Source organism: Enhydra lutris, unplaced genomic scaffold, assembly GCF_002288905.1.
Source record: "Enhydra lutris kenyoni isolate GAN:26980312 unplaced genomic scaffold, ASM228890v2 scaffoldscaffold5, whole genome shotgun sequence".
Taxonomy (NCBI): Eukaryota; Metazoa; Chordata; class Mammalia; order Carnivora; family Mustelidae; genus Enhydra; species Enhydra lutris.
Window position 1 is genome coordinate 48,184,112 of NW_019154089.1, and position 23,742 is coordinate 48,207,853.

General features: G+C 45.3%; 1 protein-coding gene across 3 annotated transcripts in view; it reads right to left on the minus strand.

The window, feature by feature from the left end:
• The window catches only part of LOC111141176 (oncostatin M receptor), a 51,726-nt gene that overhangs the window by 15,368 nt on the left and 12,616 nt on the right, over positions 1-23,742 (minus strand). For 2 of the 3 annotated variants that reach the window (XM_022493550.1, XM_022493549.1), the window contains exons 2-9: positions 23,315-23,400; positions 18,630-18,802; positions 12,917-13,088; positions 10,258-10,533; positions 8,791-8,920; positions 8,075-8,226; positions 3,985-4,127; positions 3,083-3,233 (exon numbers count right to left, since the gene is read on the minus strand). In XM_022493550.1, the coding sequence (XP_022349258.1) occupies positions 3,083-3,233; positions 3,985-4,127; positions 8,075-8,226; positions 8,791-8,920; positions 10,258-10,533; positions 12,917-13,088; positions 18,630-18,802; positions 23,315-23,387 (1,270 nt within the window). In that variant the 5' untranslated portion in view covers positions 23,388-23,400. Of the gene's footprint in view, positions 1-3,082; positions 3,234-3,984; positions 4,128-8,074; positions 8,227-8,790; positions 8,921-10,257; positions 10,534-12,916; positions 13,089-18,629; positions 18,803-23,314; positions 23,407-23,742 lie in introns of all 3 variants that reach the window. The other variant, XM_022493551.1, reaches the window with a different exon arrangement.

Below are 23,742 nucleotides of genomic sequence, written 5' to 3' on the forward strand. Positions count from 1 at the left end.
AGCTCCCAGCCTGCCTGGGGAAGCTGCCTGCCAGCTGGACACTCAGGGCACCCACTCACTCCCTTACTATACTGTTCTAGAAAAGTCTGTATTTATCACCAGCAAATTGTAGGACAAATGATTTGTGATTTGATTCTAAACATCTCAGTGCAAGAAGAATTGTTTTGGAGTATAACACAAAGATTTAGCTGTTTTATAAAAATATAGTTTACTGTGCCTAATAATTGAAACTTAAATAAGTCCCTTTTTAGTTGCTGACACTTTCTCAACTTAAAGATGACTGTGTATTTTTAAAAATGTATTAAGGCAGATTTTATTTTATTTTTATTTCTTTAAAAGATTTTATTTATTCATTTGAGAGAGAGAGAGAGGACAAGCAGGGGGAAAGGCAGAGGAAGAGGGAGAAGCAGACTCCTCGCTGAGCTGGGAGCCTGACATGGGGCTGGATCCCAGGACCTGGAGACCATGACCTGAGCCAAAGGCAGATGCTTAACCATCTGAGCCACCCAGGCGCCCTGAAGCAGATTTCATTTTGCTAAATAATCCACTGGAGAGGCCAATACGCAAGCAAAAACTTACTAAAATACTCAGAAACGATACAGGACTCTAAGCTCAATGCAAAATCTTCAGCGGGCTGGTAAGTCAGTCTTTGTGAGAACAGCACCCGCAGCACAGCTGACAGCGCTCTGTTTGGGTCAATATAGTTTCTGCCGCATTTCTACTGGTGCCGTCTGCTCGCTACGATTACACTGCAACATGGTCCTGCTACACATAAACATCGACCTTTCCAGCATCAAGCAAAGTGTTGTCAGAGGTTAAAAAAATGTAGATACAGATATAGATAGATATAGATAGATACATAACACACAGATTCACTACCAGTAGCTTCATCTCATTCTCTTGTTATCAAAAGCAAAATTTATTATTTTCAGATTTTTTGCACTAAAGAAATACAATTTACTAAAAACTCTATCCTTTTGCCACTGTCCTTTTATACTCAATTTTGGTTATGATGTTGGAATAAATTTGGAAGAAAAAAAAAACCCAAAGCAGAGCACTACCATTAAAGTAAAAATTCTTTAATCAAACACAACTGAGGGGGATACCACATTACTGTCAGGAACAGGGCTTTTCTACAGCAGGGATTCTTGAGGAGTCTATGCCTCTAGAAAAAAATTACTGGAGGCCCCCAGGAGGGTGGGAGAGTGGGTTGGGAGGGGGAAGTGGCGGGAGGTGGGGCAGGAACACCAGACAAGGAGAGGAAGGCTGCTGAGGACCACCAGTGACCAACGCAAGTGTAGGCTTAGAAGAGCTGTCCTTGTCAGCCCTCAGCTCCAGTCACTACTTTAAAATGGTCCTCCTGTGGAGAAACAGAAAGAGCCCCACCAGCCTACACACACACACACACACACACACACACACACACACACACGACTACATACACGCCTACACACACATGCCTACACACACACGCCTACACACACACACAGAGGAAAAGAAATTGGGATCAAATAAATACATATACTCCTTCCTTTGGCAGTAAAAGAGCCAGGACTTGAATCGACAAGATCTGGAGGCTGTAATAACAGCATCAAGAGACCGAACACACAGAATCGAGTTCTAGGTGAGGGTAGAGCTCTGGAGTCAGAGGGCCGGGGTCTGGGTCACAGTCCACAGCTCTGTCACTCCCTGGTGAGGCCAATTAAATCACTGCTCCTCCGTGCGCCTCGGGGCCCTCACCTACACAGCAAGAATGGTTACCCATCGTGTCTCCTGCCTGGTATGAGGCATAAGAGAAAAACCCAGCAAGCGCTGGAGCTCTGTGGGGCGCTCCATAAGGGCCAGCTGCCCTAACTGTCATGATTGCTACATCTCAGTAACTCCACAAACCAGGAATCTACAGGCAGAACTTGCCTCCTCTGTCTCTGGGCAACAACGATGATTTGTCGTTTTGAGTGGGAAGGAGATGAAGGCAGGGCCGGGCCAGCTCATCTCTGGAGGCCCTACTGGAAGGCACCACAAGCCGCAGTTATCTGTCAGAAAGACTCGTGGTTCAGTCGCGGTGAGGAAAGTCCCACTGCAAGAATGATCGAGAAAACTCACAGCTCGCTGCTGCTGAACGAATGACGTGTCCCTAAAAATTCAGTTTCCAAATATCATCACATTTCCACACATAGCCTGAAGTTGTTTGGTATGAGAACAAAGTTTTCCTTTGCATGGACACTACTGTTTGTCCTTAGCCCTTAATTTGAAAAGTCTACACTGACTTACATAGCTCCAGATCCAATGGGGACCCAGAAATACTAGCTTAGAAACCATTTCGTGGGCACCTGGGTGGCTCTGTGGGTTAAAGCCTCTGCCTTCGGCTCAGGTCATAATCTCAGGGTCCTGGGATCGAGTCCCACATCGGGCTCTCTGCCAGCAGGGAGCCTGCTTCCTCCTCTCTCTCTGCCTGACTCTCTGCTTACTTGTGATCTCTGTCTGTCAAATAAATAAATAAAATCTTAAAAGAAAAAAAAAGAAAACATTTCGAAAAATCCAATGGGGACCCAGCAATACTAGCTTAGAAACCATTTCGTGGGCACCTGGGTGGCTCTGTGGATTAAAGCCTCTGCCTTCGGCTCAGGTCATAATCTCAGGGTCCTGGGATCGAGTCCCACATCGGGCTCTCTGCTCAGCAGGGAGCCTGCTTCCTCCTCTCTCTCTGCCCGACTCTCTGCCTACTTGTGATCTCTGTCTGTCAAATAAATAAATAAAATCTTAAAAGAAAAAAAAGAAACCATTTCGAAAAATCCAATGGGGACCCAGCAATACTAGCTTAGAAACCATTTCGCAAAATCAAAGATGAGAGAGAAAACGTATAAAAGAAAGAACACTGACTGACCCACGTTTGAGGTGGATGGCTTCCCACTCACACACGGTTAAGCATTTAATCCGGTTCTTCTTAAAAAGAGTGTTCAGCCTCTGTTGCAAAATGTTCCCCTCAGGTGTGGGTACAGTCAAAAGCTCTCAGGGAAACCCTAACCCATCTCCCATGAGTCAGCTGAGATCCTTGAGTGACACTGCAGGGAGCTGAACATACCAGCTTCGGCTGTGGTGAAGTTCTGCTGTGTCCACTCACTCCATTTCCAGAAGTGGTCGCCGTTAGCACAGCGCACCTGGGCCATGTACTCCATGTCCGGCTCCAGGCCACTGAAGAGGTGCGCACCATCCACCTTGACGGAAACGTTGTGCTGTTTCAAAGAAAGGGAGGGAGGAAAGAAGGAAGGAAAAGAAGAAACAAAATGAAAAGAAAAAAGGAAACAAGAAGAAAGAAGCAGAAGAAGGAATAGAGGAGACAGGTGTAGTGGTGAGCATACTTCACTGCAAAGTCATATCATAGCACGGTTCAATCAGATTTGGGGTAAGACTACTTCTTTGGGAAAAGAAAATCTCTAAAGCCCTCTGCCCAACTCTAAAGTTTGTGATTAATTTCATGAAATTTTTAAGAGTGACAGATTACCCTTGCCATCTGAACCCACACAGAAATAAGATTTTATCTATTTATTTTTAAAGATCTTATTTATTTATTTGACACAGAGAGAGAGATCATAAGCAGGCAGAGAGGCAGGCAGAGAGAAAGGGGGAAGCAGGCTCCCGGCTGAGCAGAGAGCCCGATGCGGGGCTCGATCCCAGAACCCTGAGACCATGACATGGGCCTAAGGCAGAGGCTTAACTCACTGAGCCACCCAGGTGTCCCAACATTTTATTTTTAATTAATTAATTTATTTATTAGTTTCAGAGGTAGAATTTAGTGCTTCATCAGTTGCATATAACACCCAGTGCTCATTATATCAAATGTCCTCCTTAATGCTCATCACCCAATTATCCCTCTCCTCACCCACCTCCCCCAGAAATAAGATTTTAAAGAGGTTTTATTCATAAGTCTCTCTGTTCAGAACATAAAGGGATTTTTGAAAATAGGAAATTCAGCAGCACTCTTACTTGTGTCACTTTTCCTTCACCGTAGAGTTCAACTTGGCACAACAGTGTATGATACTTCCCAATGGAGTGTACCTTCCAGGTCATGGTGGCATTTGTGGCACTTACATTTTTAAATAATACATTGAAAGGAGCCATTGGGTGCACTGCAAAAAAAAAAAGAAAAAAAAGGAAAAAAGGAAACAAAGTAAAAAAAAAAACCTCAAGCATAAATCCAAAAAGACTTTGGTAAACAGCAGTTCATGTCTACATTTATTTATTCACTGGTATTTTTTTGTTGTTTGCTTTTGAAAAAATAGCAAACAAAACCAGACTTACAGCCAAGATGGAGTAAGCCAACTACAGCCTTTCTCTCTCATCAATTATATTAGAAATTCTGAACAAAACATAAGAAGAAATTACCTAGGACTCCTAAAATTAAGCAGGCAGATTGTGAAAGAGGATCAAAACTTGGAGAAGTGGCTCATTGGGAGAGTATAACAGAACCCAGAGTCTAAACAAAATAACATCAACAATGTCAAAGATACAATCCATACGTATTCTACATACAAAAACAGAATATGTCACCAATTTCCAAAGGAAAAGATAATCAACAGATGCCAACCTTAAGATGGCCCACATGGCTGCAATTATTACAGACTTTAAGAGAGACCTATGTCATAACAGTAAACAAGTTTGAAATGAATAGAGGAAAACACTTTTTAGCAGAAAAATATAAATATTTTTTTAAAAAATCAAATGGGAATTTAGAACTAAAAAATATAATATCTGAAATGAAAAATGGACTGGATAAGGTTCAGGTTTTAAAAGACAAAGTAAGCACCTCCCATCCTGTCTCTCTTCCTGAATCCAGTCAATACAGTGCATGGAGCATTCTCAAATATTCCATTTGAGAACTCTCAAAGGTAGACAGCAACAGGCAGATTGGAGAAGACCAGAATGTGAAATATCACTGTGCCGGTAGTGGGGGGTAAAGGAAGACATGGGTTGTAAAGCTTCTATATTTTACGTAAAGTGGAAAATATTAACTCTAAGAAAACTGTGAAATATTAGTAACATAATCTCCAGAGGGAAAAAACAGAAATACAAAGAGATGTAGGAGAAAGTCAGTAGACAAAGTAAAGTGGAATACTAAAAAAAAAAATATTCAAATAATCCCAAAGGGGGCAGGCTGGGAAGAGTAGAGGAACAAAAAAAACAGTGGGAACAAATAGAAAATAAATAATAAAATGGCAGATTGAGTCCAACCGTATTAATAATTATGTCAAATATAAATGTTCCAAACACACTGATTAAAAGACAAATTGTCAGGTGGGAGAGAAATTGAAACCAGTCATGGAGCTGCCTTCAAAGTACAACAGGGAAGCAAACATGAATCAATAACCACAAAACCAAATATGACATTGAAAGTGGGGTGACCACAGTGAAAGTGTTAAAGGCCTTTTGACTTAAAAGATGGAGTTCTAGGGCTGCCTGGGTGGCTTGGTGGGTTAAGGCTCTGCCTTCAGCTAAGGTCCTGATCTCAGGGTTCTGGGATCGAGTCCCGCATCAGGCTCTCTGCTAGGCAGGGAGCCTGCTTCCTCCTCTCTCTCTCTCTCTCTCTCTCTCTCTACTTGTGATCTCTCTCTCTGTCAAATAAATAAAATCTTAAAAAAAAAAAAAAGGGAGTTCTAGAAGCCCCTATCCTGAGCCTTCGTCTTTATCTCATTATCCACAGTCTCATGACTCACAATTCTTATTCTCCATCCCAGACTTCTGACATGCTCTCCAAAGTATATCCAACTGCCTCCTCAATACATCCATGTCTAAAAGACACCTCAAACTCAACAAGGCAAAGACAAAACTCTACCCTCCTGCTCAGAGCTGCTCCTCCACAGTACCCTCCCCATTTCAGGAAATAGTTCCACTATTAGCTCAGTTGTTTAGGCCAAAACCCTAGGAATCATCTTAAATTCCTCTTCCCCTGCCTTCCCTAAGTAAGTCCTACCAACTCAATCCCAAAGTGAATTCAGAATATGACCACATCCCACCAACTTCATCATGCCATCTGGTGCAAAGTCTCTGCCTGACGATTGCAAGAGCCTCCCATCCAGCTCCTTTCTCCGCCCTCACCTCTGACAGCCCCACCTGCGTGAGCTTTTCTTACAGTGTAAGCCACTGACCTGTCCTGATGGACACCTTCTAATACAGCTGGTAAGACTACCCCATTCATCCCACAGTCACTGCGTAACCAGGACACTCTGATCTCCTCTCTCTCATAGTGTGGGCACAAGAACATTCTGTCTCTCAAACAACCCAGAGCTTGTTCCCATCCTATGACCTTCTCAAATCCTATTCTTTTTGCTTCTAATGCTCTTCCCCTAGATGTTTTCTGTTTCTGTCTCATTCTTTGGCGGCCTCATCCTAACTGAAGTGGCATCAGGCATTCTCTACTGCATGACCCGAGCTGACGTTCTCCACAGTGTGTAGCGATACTCAAAATACTGTATGTGTCCACTCTCCACTCTCATCCCCTCCCCCAATGCACTCTCACACCCAAGTTCACATGGGGCAGTCACCCAGTTTTGTTCACTGCCAAGTCCCCAGTGCCAGCTATACTAGAGGCACTCTGTCATTATCTGGCTGACTGGTGATTAAGCTAAAATCTAGAAGATATGTAGGAATTAAGAAAGTAAAAAGTAAGGGATGAGCATTCTAGAAAAAAGGAACACATGTGAAGATTCTGCATTTCATAAGAGAGAAAACATGTGGTCAAAACATAGGAAGAGATTCTCAACCTTCAGGATCTGTACTCAAAACCATGACAGACACCAGGGTATGTATACCCAGGAAACTGACACAATGGAAAGGGCAACCACCCCAGTGTGGAGAGGCTGTATGAGTTCAAGGGCCAGGTTATGACCAGGGCAGCCCCTTTGGAAAACCACTTGGCTTTGTATCTGAAGTTGCTCATTCACATTCTCTATGTCCTCACCTATTCCACTTTGGGGTATACACTCAAGAAAACAAAAGGAGGGAGCACCTGGGTGGCTCAGTGGGTTAAGCCTCTGCCTTCGGCTCAGGTCATGATCTCAGGGTCCTGGGATCGAGCCCTACATCGGGCTTTCTGCTCATCGGGGAGTCTGCTTCCTCCTCTCTCTCTCTCTATCTGCCCATCTCTCTGCCTACTTGTAATCTCTGTCTGTCAAATAAATAAAAAATAATTTAAAGAAAACAAAAGGAGTCCAGTCCTACAACCATAATGCTCATAGCAGCACCATCCTCGAGAACAAAAACCTTGATACAACCTGAAAAACCATTAGAGGACATGCCTGACCAAAATACCATAGATTTATGCAATGAAATACTTCACGGCAGTGAATACCAACGGACTATAACACCACTCAATAATACGGGTCAATATCAGTAATTTACTATCACACAAGCAGTAATTACTAAATTATCACATGTGGCTTGATGCCTTTTATATACATTAAAACCAATCAAAATAAAAACATAACATTTTTTGGAGGACATTAGAAATGAGAATACATACACCTATACATACATACACACATTCGAGATTTAAATCTGTACTTATCTTGGCGGAAGGAGCCGGGTGGGGGGCTGGGGGATGGGAGAGACAGTGAGTTCCCGTCAGAGTTCTAGTCTGAAGGTGAGTAGTAAGCATGCACGTGCCTATTACATTATCAAAACAAATAACCAGGGACTGTGGGCCATGCGTGCTTCCATGAAGAGAAGTGTGGTTTCAATAAGAGTTATAAATGAAAACTTTTTTTAAAAAGACTTATTTATTTGAGAGAGGTGGAGAGAGAGAGAGAGAGCACATGCATACATGAGCAGGGGAGGGGAAGGGGCAGAGGGAGAGGGAGAAGCGGACTCTCCGCTGAGCACAGAGCCTGATGCGGGGCTCAATCCTGGGACCCCAGGATCATAACCTGAGCTGAAGGCAGACACTTAACTGACTGAGCCACCCAGGTGCCCCTAAATTAAAAATTTCACTTAGGATGTGAATTAGGCAAAAATCAACAACATTTCCTTGATCACAGAGCGTGTCACACAACGCCATAGCGGGTTTTGATACTGGTCTCACCTCGATGAGTCAGGTTAAAAAGAAGGTGAACACTTCTCTTTCGTAAGTAGTTTTCAGCCGTGAGTGTGAAGTTATACATGTCTTGGGACTCTGGAGCCACTTGCCAAAGACACCAGCTTTTGTGTTTACAAAGGGTCTTTTTCCCGGAAAATCTTAAAAAAAAAAAAAACACACACACACAAAACGACAATTTCAGGGTTTACACTTTTGTCAACACAGAGATATATCCCTACACTCAGGGCACACTCAGTGGCCTTCAAATTATGTTCCACATGACGGTGTCGATCCCCCGCCATCAACAAATGTCAAAAGTGAAAACGTTTCAACAAATTCGACTTCTGTGGTGAAATGTGTAATGACCATGAACCACTGACCGCCCCCCTCCACCAACATGGGGGATGAGACGACTCCTTAATGTATTTTAAATATTCTTAAAAAGTTAGAAATTAGGTAGACCCAGAACACCAGATGGAACTATGTTCACATCAAGATTCACCACTAACAGGTTTTCTTATCATTTCTATGTGACAGTTTCCTTTCTTGAAACTCAGGTGGAAAGTATCACACACCACTGAAAGACTTCTTCCTCACTCTGGCAGGACAGTTGTAAACTATCTGTTCACATTTTCCTCAACATCTGAATGTGGCTCTTGTTGCTGTCACAAGCGCCTTAAACAAGGAGGACTCTGTCAAGAATGCCATGGGAGCTAACTTACGATTCAAATAAAGCGTAGCTCTGGGAAAGCTGTTTGAGCAAGCCGGTGTCACTCCCCGGATCCCAAGTACAGTTCAATGTCGTGAGGTCCTGGGTTTCACAAGAAAAGTCCTTGGGCTCCTTGAGGACTTCTGTCCGTACAAAGGAAAAAAAAACAGATGAAAGGCTTAGTTAAATCCCTTTCATGAAAGACAAGGAAAACGGAGAGGTCCTTTTGGGTCTCAGGCCACAGAATCACTCTGAATGATAAAAGCATCACACCCCACCCGCACCTCTAGAAAGTCACAGTTCAGGCACCTCATCTGGGCCCCTTCTCCCTTCCCTTGTTCTTCTCTGAGCCATCACCGGGGACCAGTGGTGGGAGTTGTGCGGGGGTCTGCAGTGTGTCCCAGGAGTCGTACCCCCAGGGCCTGCGAGGAGGCACTCAACACCTACCACTGGCTGTCAGACAGCTGGAGTGAGCAGAAGAATGAATGAATGAATGAATGAATGAATGAAGTCAGTGTTGCCTCCCCTGGAAGCTGGGGCTCGCAGACAGCCTTGGGGCTGTTAGGCTTGGGATGCCAGCAAGTCCGATTTGGGGGACTGCTAAGCTGGGCAGCAGGGCGCTGAGAGTTCCAAGGTCAAATGCAGCACCTCCAAGTCGTCCCCTCCTCCACCCGCCCACATCCCTGCAGCTCTCAGAAGCCTGGCCCTGGGAGACAGTGGAGGTGGGTGCCCGGGAGCCTGGAGCACGCCTCGGGCCAGAGAAGCAGGAGGGAGCAGGCTCAGATGTTGCCCCACCGCCAGTGCGGGGAAGGGACCTGACCAATGCAGGAGGCCCCCGGGCACGTGCACACAGACCTCCGTGAAAAGCGCAGTGCTCCCCCTTCCCTGTTGCCAGCCACGGAGGCACCTGACGTTTTCCACACCCACTTCAGAGCGGGTTCCTCTGGATTCCTCGGCTACAGTGTTGGGAGCCAGGCCTGTCTGTGTTCATTCACCCTCAAACAACCAGTCCTGGGCTCACTTCACAGAGAAGGAAACTGGCTCAGAGAGGTGGGGAAACTTGGCCAAGGTGGCACGCCCAGGCACAGGAAGATGATTCGAACCCAGGTCTTCTGGGTGCAACACTGGCTGCCTCCCTGGAGTCGGTGCCCTGCCATCTCTCCCACTCCACCCCCCGGCCCCCCGCCATGTTGCAGTCCTGCCGCATGGCTGAGGCAGGCAAGGCCCTTCCCGGTGGTCCAGGAAATGGACTGAACTTTCTCCCCTTGAATAATCTTGGTCTCTAGGAATAAAACTGTCAATAAGGCCAAGATAACAACAGGAAACCCTTCAAGATCTTTTTCATAATCTCTCCTAGAAGACTGGGGAGACAAAAGAACATCCAGACCACGGGTGGAAATGTTTACTTGCCTTCTGGGAAAGGAAATTCCATCTATTCTAGGAAACAGGAAAGAAGAGCACAGAGCATGTGCACACTTACTTGACACAAAGAGAACGGTGCCCTTTATCCTGTCTCCTTGGCCCGGCTTACAATAGATATTTGTCCCGGTTTCCCTAATGAAAGCAACATGATTCAAGTTGAACACGGACACATTTGGATCGAGCTGTTCTCCCTGCATCCGTACGCCTTCCAAATAACAGGATATGTTATTCTGATGGCTTTTGGAAACGTAACAAATGGTGACATTGGAGCCTTCTTCCACGAGCTTATCTTTAGGGAAAACGAACAGCGGGTCCTGTCCAAGAGAATTCTGTACTGCAAGAGAAAAAAAGGCCGATCGGTTAGAACATCACTCAAGTTTCAAACCAGCCCCTCTGATTTGAAACAAACAATGACAGCTTTAGCCTCTTCTACCTGCTGGGGAAAAGCCGAGCCTAAACCTCTGGACAAACCTAGAAAAGTTCAGGGCTGCGCAAACACTCCTTCTTACAAGGGCTCCTACTGTTAGGCAAAATGTTGCTGACGTTCCCACTGCAAAGACAGTGCATCCCTCGGCCCTGGGATCAGGTGTCCCTGCCAGCTTTGCTTATGACAGCCACGGCTGCCCTCTACGGGCCACAGCCCCGAGGGAGGTTCTGCATTAGGTGGGACGTACGATATCTCTTACCACCAGCACAGGTAGGATCCACGGAGCCCAAGTTCACTCACCCAGCAGGTGGCAAGGCCACATGCACATCTGCCAGGCCTGCCCATCTCCATAGCCACGTGTCTCCCCCATACCCCCTTTTTATGGTTTTATGCATTTCTTTTAGAGAAATTAAGCAAGAAAAAGAACGTGAGCAGGAGGGACAAAAGGAGAGGGAGAGAGAGAATCCCAAGCAGATTCTATGCTGAGTGCAGAGCCCCACACAGGACTCGATCCCACAACCCTGAGATCATGATCTGAGCTGAAATCAAGCTTCGGACGCTCAACTGACTGAGACAGCCAGGAGCCCCCACGTGTCCCTCTTAATCTCTACACTGTACTACTGACCACATCTCTGCCCACCTTCTCGGAAATGCCGGTCACTCAAATAGCTCCTTTTCCACCATCTCTCCTTCTGTACGACCATCAGTGTATAAAAATCCTCAGGTGTCTCCCATTTCAAGCCAACTTGCCACCCTCCCCATGCCTCCTTCCCGCCCCCTCAGCCCCGCTCCCCCCAAGTCGCAACCCCCGAAGGGGCTGCCTGCTCTGACTGCTTGGCTCCGTGGCTCCCACTCAGTCAGCCCACCATAGACACGGAAACCGCCACCACTGACCTCACCCTGCTGTGTGGCCTGCGCAGGGGAGCTTTTTTAAAGGTTCCAGGCGAGTCTCATGGGCAACCACGGCTGAGAACCAGTGTTTGGGGGCTAGAATACACAGTCAGGTTTTTTATTCATCCTTGACTTAGACCAGAAGTTATAGCTTTGAGAAATCTAGCCCATTTTATCAAAGCCGTTTATAATGTTGTCCTGTCTCTTACTATCTTTTCAGTCTGTTTTTTTTCTGTGTCCCTCTGTCAGCAGTAGGATGTAATGTGAACGGGGGTGGGGTGGGAGGGCGGGCTCTGGAGCTAGGTTGGTCTGGGCTGGAATTCCAACTCTACCACTTACGGGCTTGATGACCTCGCATGGGTTCTTTAAGCTAATTGTGACCAGTTTCCTCATCTGTGAAGTGGGGATAAGAACAATACATATTCCAAAGGGCTGATTTGAGGGCTAAATTAATATGGAGCGTGCTTAGAACATGACTAAAATGCAGATTTAATTCTATTAGCAGTATTAAACTAATAACGAGGCTACTTATGGGTTAATGTTTGCTATCAGTTTGACTTTAATAGATTTGTATAAACACTTAACAAAGGAATGGTTCTATGGGCAGGAATTCCAGATTATCTGGCAAATGGTATACGTTGAGAGAGCCAAATGGCATTGCTTTAGAACCAGCTTATAGTTTAAATGAAGCATAATAAGCTGTGGTAAAATCCCCTCTAGATTTTAATGATAACAAAATTAAATTATCAAAATTAGGAGATACATACAACGTATTTCTCCATAACCTCATTACTCAAATGAAGACTTGATTTCATTGTTTCCATATTTCACTGCTTCTCTCTACCTTAGGGGTTGGCAGGCTAGGGCCCATGGACCAATTCTAGTTTGCCATCTGTTTTTGCAAATAAAGTTTCATTAGAACACAACAATTCTCATTTGTTTACATATTGCTTAAGACGGATTTCCCATTACAATTACGTCTCAGAGTCATGGCTGAGATCAATAGGGTCTGTACAGCCTAAAATAGTTCCTATCTTGCCCTTTACCCAAAAGCTTCCTAACCTCTGCTCTAGGTGCAGACACATTTTGTCTTCTTCTAATAAAAGCATATGTACAATTTATGTCCTGCTTTGTTCTCTTAGTAGTTGTAATAAACACGGGTCCCATTGTCTGAACTTGCGTAATTATCGCTGAGAATAAATTGTGAGGCAAAACCGTAGACGTCTATCTCCTGGTGGCACAGTTCACACCCACACTTCTTCATTCCAAGGGAAGACAAAGAAAAATAATGTCGGTTTCTACTCGGTCTCCTCAAAAGAGACTTCTATTATTTGGTTATTGATTCCTAAGTAATATTAAATATTCGAGCTTTTAATTCTTTTACCACCTCCCTTCTTACCATCTGCTTCCTCCCACGAACTCCAGCTGCTCCAGACCCTTGGCCCGGGGGTCTTGGCAGTATCTACCGCACTCCTCATTCTTATAAAATGTTTCGCACATTCCAAGGGGAGCTTGGATTCCCAGCTCCAGTGCAGAACCTGGTTCCACTTCACAGTGGTGGTGTAGTTCTCCTAGAAAGAAAGGGAAAAATTTGGAAACGTGGATCCATGCTGTCCTGGAAAATGGCCTGATTAGAGTTACCCCCAAGCACGCAGCCAGGAGCTCAGTGCAGCTCCCAGATACACGCAAGAGTGGTCCATCCCTAAGCAGCCCGCTCCCCCACTCCGGCGTCACAGCAGAACCTGCCACAGCCTCCTGCCTTTTGAGAGCTCATCTCCCACCCCCGATGGCTCTCTGATTCCAGCGGGCTCGTGGGGCGCAGGTGAAAGAAAGCTGAACGTACTCAAGTCTTGGGGGGAGAGGTCAGAGTTAGAAGGTCAGCACGGGACTCGTCGCACAGAGGCTGCTAAGAAAATTTTTGCAAACTAGAGAACTAATTGAGTCATTCTTTAAAAATAAGCAAGACCGAGGAGTATTTTCTTAATAATTTTTTTTTAGCCATGGCCAGATCAAGTTGGCCAAATCTCCGTAGAGAGGGCAGGCCTTCATGGTACCCAGGAGTACTGACAGCTCTCCAAAGCCAGTAGGAGGCTATCCGTGAGGCCTTTGGGCTTTGTTTGTCTGTTTTCTGTTTTGTTTCGTTTGGTCTACTTGTCTTTGCAGATATGGTGGCCAAGGGGCAATGTCCTCTTCTCTGAGCTCTGCCTGTTAGAATCTTCAGTCCCCAGGGAGGTCAAGCACACAAGATGTCTTACATTGTGCTCTTGGGAAGCTTGTTCAAGTTGAACTGCAACTGCTCTTCCCACATAGCCTTTTTTTTTTTTTTTTTTAATTTATTTACTTTAGAGACAGAGTGCGTGAGTGGGGGAAGGGCAGATGGAGAAAGAGAATCTTTAGCAGGCTCCACGCTCAGTGCAGAGCCCGATGTGGGGCTCGATCTCACGACCTGAGATCATGACCCAAGCCTAAATCAAGAATCTGAGCTTAACCACCTGAGCCACCCAGGTGCCCCTCCACACAGCCTTTCATCTTGATCTTTCTAAAATTCTGGTGTCTTCTTTCTCTCATTCAATGTGCTTCAATGGTTCCTTTACACCTTACCCTCTCAGCCATCTACATGCTGATTCCAACCTGCCTCTCCCTTACAGGGACGTCCTCTCTGGACACAGTGGTCTACCTTGCACTTGGGGAATAGCTTTGTACTTTTACACCTCAGTGTCTGCTCACCAGCGTCCCTGGTTTAGGGTCTCCACGCCCCCTCTGCACTGGGAATTAGTCCAGGCTACACCTACCCCTACCCCCCCAGAAGCCTTCCTGCACACTGGGTATAGTCACTGGCATTTCATCTGTGGTCAGGTTGTGTCCCTGGCTGGAGCATGGCCCCAAGAGAACGGACACAGGGTTTTATTCTTCTTCCCGTCCCGCAAGGCTCCGGGCACTCGGGCTCCCCAGTGGGCCCCTCCAGGACACTTGCTTTCTGCCCCCACCGCTGGATGATGGGAACATCAAATGCTTGCACTTCCTGGGGAAAACTGAGTCTGCAGCCCCATTTCTAAAGGCCAATCTAAAACCCTATAGTCATGAGGATGGGGGCGACGTGCGTGTCACACACAGCCAGAGCTGACAGACTCTGAGGCCTTCCTTCCACTTTCTCCTTTCCCCCTTTCCAGGCTGCTGGGCTGCAGCGGAGCCTGGGCCGAAGCTGGCGCAGCCCTCGGGGGAGAGCACCTCCGCCCACCTCGCAGTGCACAGCACTCACCCTCCATGTGGGACTCCAAGTTACAAAACGTTTCTCTTTTGATTTATCGTGTTGCTTTACTCCTAAACTACAAAATACACGTTTTAAATACAAGATTTGAGGTCCTGATCTATACAACTTTTCCTATTTAATACAAGCAATCTTGAGTCCATTTTGATTAAATCTTGTTTAAGAGCAAATACCAAAAAACCAACCCAGAAACTGTATCAATAATGGCGACCTTGCTGTCCACAAGCCACAGTCTGGGTTTTTCCTCCTGCATCTCTTTGGAATTTAGCCACTTTTGTCATCATCCCGGACTGTCACCGGTCACTCCAGGCACCTCTCCCCTGGGCCCACTGCACAGCCCCCTTCATACGGGGAGTGCTTTGGCTTCTCCAACTGCCCCACCTGTTCTCCGCTGTGAGCCAGAGCAGACATGTCAAACACTTCCAGCCAGATCCTGTCACTCCTCTTCTTTTCGTGGCTCTCAGGATAAAAACAGGAAAACTGAGCACGACCTCCAGTGTCCTGTGTGGTCCACCCGGGGCCACGCCTGCCCCTCTGTGCTCCAAGCTTTCAGGCCTGGGAGCTCACAGCCGTCCCCTCAGGGCCTCAGCTCACACCTGTGGGCTCTTCCCAGAATATTCTTCTCCACCCTCCCTTCTAAATTAGCTTCTAATCCTCTTCCTTATTTTGGTTCAAAAAGTCCTTCTTTCAAGTTGCTGGAGAAGGTCAGGCCTTGCCGCAACCCCACAGCACCTTGTCAGCCGCCAGCACTGCACGTCCCACATTTAGGACACTCTGGTCTGTGTGTTTTTTCTCCTCATTCCCGCTCAGCCCTGACAGACCTACGCCTTGAATAATGGCTGGATCCCGGCTCCCAGTCTCCCAACCATGCGCCCAGTGACTGCATCATTAACAGGCAGTGTAGACTCTGTTTTCCTCAGACGCTACTTGTGCGGATTCTGTCTAACCACAAACTTGTGCTTTGTGCTGCTCCCAGCCTTGTCATGGAGGAGATAAAACTTTCCTTGAATGCATCAATTCAGTGATTTTTTTTTTAATGTGATGAATTGTGCTGGGGCTGTTTTCATTCACTGAAGTGGCAAGTTTAATTTGGCAGACACTAGTAAGTCGCAAGAAGTTGGCACATTCATCTCTCCAGGAGTCCAATTGAGGTCACAGACTCGTTCCTGAGGCAAGCGCAGATCCCTGGCAGACTCAGCTCCCGGCCTCCTTCTGGGCCTGCGCTAGGACTCCACGCCGCCTCCCCTGGCCACTGACCCGACCAGAAGGCCAGCGGCCGGACAGGCCGAGGGCAGGAGCAGGCCCAGGCGAGGCCGTGTGGTGAGGGCAGGCGGCTGGCTGCCAACAGGCCTCTGCGTGGCCCGCACCATCCGGGAGGCAGCCCAGGGTCCCCAGCCCGGCTGCAAGCACTTGGACCAGTTCGGTCCTCCTTGGCTTGGTTAGGCACATGACCGCCAGAGGCAGGAGTCCTGAAAGCTGTCCTTTCTCCGCACGCAGGAAAGCGAACTGCCAGCCTTGCCTTACGAGGAGCCACCTTACAAAAAGGGAGACTGCGCTCTTTTCAGAAGCAGTCCCCTCGGCTGGCTTCCTTCCCCTCAGCTGCAGGGGGATCTCATGTCTCTCCTTCACTTTAGGTCTGGAAGGGTCAGACAAAGGCTTCTTGTGGTATTGTCTGTTCTGGGAGGCCTGGCCACTGATTACCTGGGGCGTGCCCGTGGCCATCACCCCTGTCTGGGCATGTGGCTGAAGGAGCCGCCTGGCACAACACACCACTCTCCTCTCCCCTGTCGGGCTGAGCTGGCTGATAATGGGGACCAGATATCGGACGAGGCAGAACTCTAGTCGTGAAGATCTCGAGCCTTGGTAGTTTACAGAAGCAGGTTTGACAAGCTGCTCTCCCCAGAAAAAAGAGTTCTTAAACCAATCAAAGGTGAAAACAGAAATGAACAAGTGCCTGTTAGGAAAATAAAAAATGGGATCCACTTGGTTTATGGTTAGCATTACTTCTTCTCATGGTGTTAAGTACTAGTTTTCCATGAATTCTTCCAGCATTTCTCTCAAACTTCCTTTTCTTAGACAAGTAGCCTCAATATGACCTTTGTGCAATATTTTACTGGGTCTAAATCGACAACCAATGAGTGCAACCATCAAAAGTACAAAACTATGGGGGCGCCTGGGTGGTTCAGTTGGTTAAGCGTGTGACTCTTGATTTCGGCTCAGATCGAGATCTCACGGTCATGAGATCGAGCCCCACATCAGGCTCCACACTGGGCATGTAGCCTGCTTGGGATTCTCTTTCTCCCTTCGTCCCTCCCCTGCTCACTTGCATGCACTCTCTTTGTCTCTCTCCTCTCTTAAAAAAAAAAAAAAATACATACATACATATATAAATGAAAGTACAAAAACAATTAGTATGAGGTCCAGTGGGCAGATATGCTGATGGTGGAAAGTGAGTAGCTGTAACACGCAATGCTTTTGCTTAAAATCGGAACACTAGGGATGCCTGGGTGACTCAGTCAGTTGGGGGACTGCCTTCAGCTCGGGTCATGAGCCTGGTGTCCTGAAATCGAGTCCCACATCGGGCTCCTTGCTCGGCAGGGAGCCTGCTTCTCCCTCTGCCTCTGCCTGCCACTCTGCCTGCCTGTGTGTGCGCTCTCTCTCTCTCTCTCTCTGACAAATAAATAAAAATAAAATCTTAAAAAAAAATCAGAACACTAAACAACTCTCACTGAGGGAAATGACTCTTGGCGGCATGGAATGGCAGACTGCTATCAACCTAGGTTGACAGAGTCCAAGTTATACTTAAGGCCTCTCACCCAGATCTCAAATGCATGAACATGGAAAGTAACTGGAGGCTTCAAAACGAGTAACATTTACACTTTCCTAAACGAACTAACCATTCCAAATCCCTGCGCCCACACTTCCAATGCCTGAGAGAAGAGGAGCCTCTGGCTGAGCAAATAGAGATCCCCAGCCGTGACACATCCCTGCGTTTCCCTTCATGCCAGGCAAATTCTCTGTTCCCCTTCAAGGAGACAACATTCTGTTGCGTTGTCCTTCAGCATCCTCTGAAAATGAATGAGCACGCTGTGTGGGTAGATCATTAAGGGTCCCCAGACCATAAAATGGAAACTGAAAGAAACCACCACAGTATCTTAATGCACGAGATGGAGAAGTGTCAGCTAAATGGGCCAACCATGATCTGAACCAAGACAAGTGACAAATCCCAAATAACTCATAGGCAAAATGATCATGAAATGAAGGATTTTCATAACTTGATTTGCTGTAGAAAAAGCCACAAGTGAGGGAACAAAGGACATCTTAAGTTACTCTCGAACATGGTGGGTCCAGGAAGAACCTCTTTGCTGGAGAGAACACATAGTGCTTGGACTCATCATTTCTTGTATTTCAGCACAGTAGGAGAGAAGCAACAGACAGGAAGCCACACTAGCAAGAAGAATGCTGCCAAACAATTACATCTAATTGAGGAAAATGTCTGGTGGACAGGAAAGAAAGAGGGAAGAGAAAAAAGAAGGTTGGTGTTCATGGATTTTTGGAATCTAGGACTCAAGAATGGGCCCACTAGCCTGCTTAGGGGATAGAACAGAAATGAGGAAATGATCTGTTTCCATAACATATTGTATCCAGCCTACTGAACCAAAGCTGTCATGTTACTTGGTTCCATAGCCTCTTAACTACAAATACAGAAGTGTAATTGTTTTGGAAAACCATGTTGAGTCGCTAAAATGTTTCTGTATTGGGATTTTTGTGGATGTTATAAGAGAAAGATCTTGGTCAGAAAAGGATTGTTAAAATGTTGAGCCAAAAAAAAAAAAGTACTTACCACCCAGATGACATTAGATGTTTTAATTCTACTGATTTCTATCTGAAAAACCATTCTGAATTCCTGATGATGAGAAAGGTTGTGGACAGTCCATTGTAAATGCAAACACTGACATGTAGAATTGACGGAAACCTTCAGGAATTCAGGAGCAGATGGCAAAGGTTCAGACAAAACTGAAAGGTCAAAAATAAGATATGAAATAACATTTAATAGGAACACAATTGAAGAGTCACAGATAATAAACTGGTCAGTATCACCACTGTCTAGTTTTGGAAAATAATGCCCTCAGGTGCCTCTTAGAATTAGCCATCTTGAAAGTCTGCAAGGGAATTTGGAAATCATTTGGTAGATAAAGAAATTAAAGCCTAGATAAATGAAAGGTTATATAAAGAGGTATCTTGGCTGTAAATTTCATATTCCTGGAAATAAAAAATGAGTTTTCTGTTTGAAAATCAGTATTTCATAGTTTATTAAATAACGCTGAAGTGGGAGCATACCCTATCTCTAGACATGATTGCTTAGATCTCAATGCACTACACTTAAAACACTGCTGGAAAGAATTTACTGAACTCTGTGGATAAGACCAGCAAGGCACTTGTGTGGAATAAAATAATTGTGATGATGTTTTTAGCTCAAGGAAGGACCCCAGCAGGAGAGACACAGGCGCTCAGAATAAGTAAATCCATAGAAGAATATAGAAGACTGGTGATCGCTGGGGGCTGAGGACGGGAGCAGTTGAGAGTAAGTGCTCCATGATTACAGGGTCTTCTTTTGAGGTGATAAAAATGTTTTGGAACTACACAGAAGTGCCGGTTGCGTATTTTTGAATGTACCAAATGTCACTGATTTGTTCATTTTAACCACAAAATGGTTAATTTTAAGTTATGTGAATTTCCCTTCAATAAAATTTTTTTTACATATACGTGATCATGATCAAAACGTTCAAATGATACAGAGATTGAGACCCTACCGTCCTACCAACTCCACTCTATTGCCATGTTTAAATCATATGCTTTTCTCGACCTTTCCCATACACTTAAAAACACACAAGACTGTGCATTCCATTTTATATTTTTTAAAGTGCTTAAGTTATTTTTCAGAAAGCTATAAAGAGAAGTAAAGCTATAATGCTACTACTCATTATTTCTGGATGGCGAGGCAGAGTGATTTTACTTTTTTATGCTTTTTTTGTATTTTGTAAATGTCCTTTAGAAGCATGCATTACTTTCAGACCCTGTAATATGCTAGATTTTACAAGAACTAGTCTTCTAAGACACCTAGTTCACTCCACTGTGATGATACTTCAGGATGCAGAATTTAGTCCTCTGGGTCAATCTGCGCCAAAAGGCTAGGCACCAGTCATTTTTCCAGTTTTACTTCCCATTGCAACTTAATGAATTGGCATTTTGAGTCTTTTTTTTTTTTTTTTTTTTGCATTCTGATTCTCAATGAGCTTTGTCAGAGTGAGTCATTTATCAGACCCCATTCATACAAAGTTAAATGAAGTCAGCTGGAATTTCTGAACACTTGAAGCCCAAAACATGATGGCCACTTTCTATTATTATTTGGTTAGAGATTTTTTTTTCTCCTTTGTGAATAAAATTTCTCTACTCTTTAGTTAAAGCCAATAGCCATTATTCATCCTCTCCTTAAACCAGCCAGTTGGGTGAGTCTTCCAAGCCTAAGATGTAAGCTAAGTAAAAGGAGGTTTAGGGGGATGAAAGAGCAGATCCCTTAGGGAATAGGAGGAAATGTTTTTAATAATTAATAATAACCAATAGCATGGAGAAGGCTGGATGTCTGCAAAATCATCCCAGCTCCCCTAGCCCTCATTCCATTTTGTCTGGGTAGTAATTTGTTGCTGTCAGTCTCACACTCTAGATGCAAACTTCCTGGAAGGCAGAGGCCAAGGCAGAGACATCTTTGAATGGACTCTTGTCCCCAGCTTTCGGCACAACCTCTTCCCCACAGCGGATGTTGACCTCAAATCACAGGGACTCAGGATCTCCACAAGTTCTCAAGAGCACAACAAGCAACAGCTTGTCTCTCCTCATCCGTGGCATTCTCTTCTCCCCAGGGCTGCTTTTCTAAGCCCTTGTTTGAGCACTGATCACAGTGTGTCTCCCGGTGTCTCCCCAAGGACTGTGAGCTCGACAAGGGTGGGACTAAGTCTTACTCAGCTCAGTGAAACCAAGTCCAATCACACACCTGTCACAGTGTGGACACCCGGGGACTCCTTGCTAAAGGATGAGTCAACGACCAGTATCAACTTTACTTCTGGAGGCTTGAGAAAGCTACTGTGTGATGCTTTAGGTAAAAGAGGAACTCTATATTGACGTGAGCAATCTGTGAGTGCTGAGTGACTCAAGCAGTTGGGAGAGACATCAGTCAGAAATAATTCGGGTCAAAAGCAATTGAGGACTTCCTTGGGAAACAGTGGGAGATGTCAAGGTAAAGTCAGAGAGATTAAGGGACTGTGCAGACTCTTAAATCCAAACCCATTATTTTCCAATGAGGAAACTGAGTTTTAAAAAAAGGGAAGAGCACCCAACTAGACCCGAACCCAGGGTTCTTGGCCCTGGGCCCAGCTCTCTTTTTACAGTGAGGAGTGGGTGATCAGACAGCCCTGGGTTTAATCACAGACTCTTCTCCCACTTCTCTCAACCAGGCTCTTTGTCTGGCCCCGACACTACTTAAGAAAATAAACCATGGTTCATTTATAACTTGGGACATCACACAGCCATTAAACAGAATGTTATTGCTAAAAGAACATTTGAGATCAAAGCTAAAAAAGCCTCATTGTATGTTGTATTGTTTTAAAAAGCATATACTGAAGTACACATACTAAAATATACATACTTTACCTGCATATATTTTTATATTTTACTTATATTTACATATTATAGCATAATTTCCCAGTATATATATTTACACTAGATACAACATACATACTTTATATAGAGTTTAAAAAGTCCATACATAGTATAAATATTCCCAGCATATATAGTGTAATTTCACTTCTACAAAAAAAAAATCTACGTTTTTACATCTCTGTCTTGGTCTATATGGTACTTACACAAGAGAATGGGAGAAAATAAACCAAATGCTATAGCCACGATCTCTGACTGAAGCAGACACGGGCCCAGCAACAAGTGGAAGTGAGTCTGGGCTCTGTCTCATGGGTTGGGAGAAGCTAGGACTTCAGAACCCAAGTCTCAGCCCTGAGCCTGGCTGGGCCATCGCGTGGAAGGCCCACTCGTCTGAGTGGACGTTTAGCGGGTACCTGGCAGAGGCGGCAAAAATTGAGATGAGAAACCCAAGTGGTATTAGGACAAAGACAGGATTATGTGGCAAGGCAGGCATGCTTAGCGGAGAAAGCTGGACGCAGAAACAAAGACTGGTGGAGAGAGAAATGGGTAATGAACATCTGTTGAAGCAGAAAAGGCCCATTCTTCCCTGGAATTTCTTCTGAGAACAGTGTCTTGCATGTAGAAGGTACCTAGTCAGTCGTCATTGGATCAGATAATGAGACTTCACTAGGGAAGGGAACTGGGCCAAAAATTTGGGATTAAATGCGTAGGATTTTCTGGAGAGCCTGGAATCGGGGGCATGGGTCTGTCTGAGAATCAGAGGCTCTAGCTGGACCCAACCTTCCTATGGTATGGACCACCCCCTCAGCCCGGCTGTTCACATTTAGCAAGTAAGATAGATAGGGTGAGAATGAGAAGTCCTAATTCCCAACTTTCAGCTCCAGATTATGGAAGGTTATCAATAAACTATGAAATTTAAGAAGCCAAAAAAGCAGCAGCATCTCATGTGCCCTGAACCTAAAAGATAGAGACCCAGACTTACAGAACACCCGGCAGAGAACTGAGCTCTTATCAGAACAAAATCTTTTTCTTTCCAAATATCTTCTCACAGAATGTTAGGGAAAATAGAAACCTTCTGTGGGTGTTTCCTGGAAACATCACTTCAGGAATCCATGGAGGGGGCTGTGTGAATAATTACAAGGCCGTACATCTGTGCTCTCTGTTACAAAGGGAGGACAGCAAAGAGTAAACACAGGGTGAGGAAAGCACAAAGCTTTGTTAAACACAGGCAACAGACTCGAGGCTGAGTACCTTCCACCTGGTTCAAAGTACTAGCCAAAGTCATTACGAACATTTTACAAGTGTCCTTATTGACACTATTTACTAAGTTGGTTTATTGAAAAATACCCTCACTGGGAGAATAGCTAAGTGAAAAATGCTGTTTCTTTTTCCCATAAACAGCATTTCAGTACTTAGCATATTATCTTGCGGCAAATAGTTTCTCAATGAATGTCACTGAAGGACATCGCAACTTGTTCTAAGCCAGTGGCCTGCACTGGTCTGGTTGTACCTCAGCCCCACAGGACAAGGCAACTCCTTTGGAGAAGTCACTCACAGTGTATCTACCATGAGTTCTGCGGGATTAGATCCACTCACAAGTGCCCGGATGACCAGAGCACTGGCTAGGAAATGAGGGCTAAGGTGTGGCTTTATTACCATGAGCTATCAGGAAGTCAAAACTAAGGAAACCATTGCTACTCACCAGTTCCAAGTAATTCCCAGAGAAAAGACTTGTGAAACTTTCCTCCAAAGTACCAGTTACCTTGTTCTTTTTCTCTGCATTTTTTTTTCTTTACTGTTCTTCCCACTACTCACCTTCACTCTGGTAAGTTCTCAAGGACAGCAATGCCAAGAGGAATGCTGTCTGAGAGACTGAAGAGAGAGCCATAGGTTCCGGATTTCTGAAAAAGATAAATTACAGGAGAAAAATTTCATTTAATTTTAGCTCTGAGTAGGTGTCTTTGACCCCATTGTGGTAGACGATGGTATTAAAGGCTCCCATTCTTCTCTCCTTTCATCCACCCATGCCTCTTGTCATGAGAGTTTGGAGTACCCCCTGCCTTCCAAAGTAAGAGTTTATTTCCCTGCTCCAGGTGACTTGCGGAGGCCGAAGCCATGGTGAGCCTCAAAACCCCTGTGTCATTCTGCTTGCTTTTCTGTGCTTCCACCTTTGGCAAGAAAAGAGCCCTTCTGGGCTACCCTCTTGGACCCAGGAGGAGGAGGAGCAACGGGGGCAGGGGAAC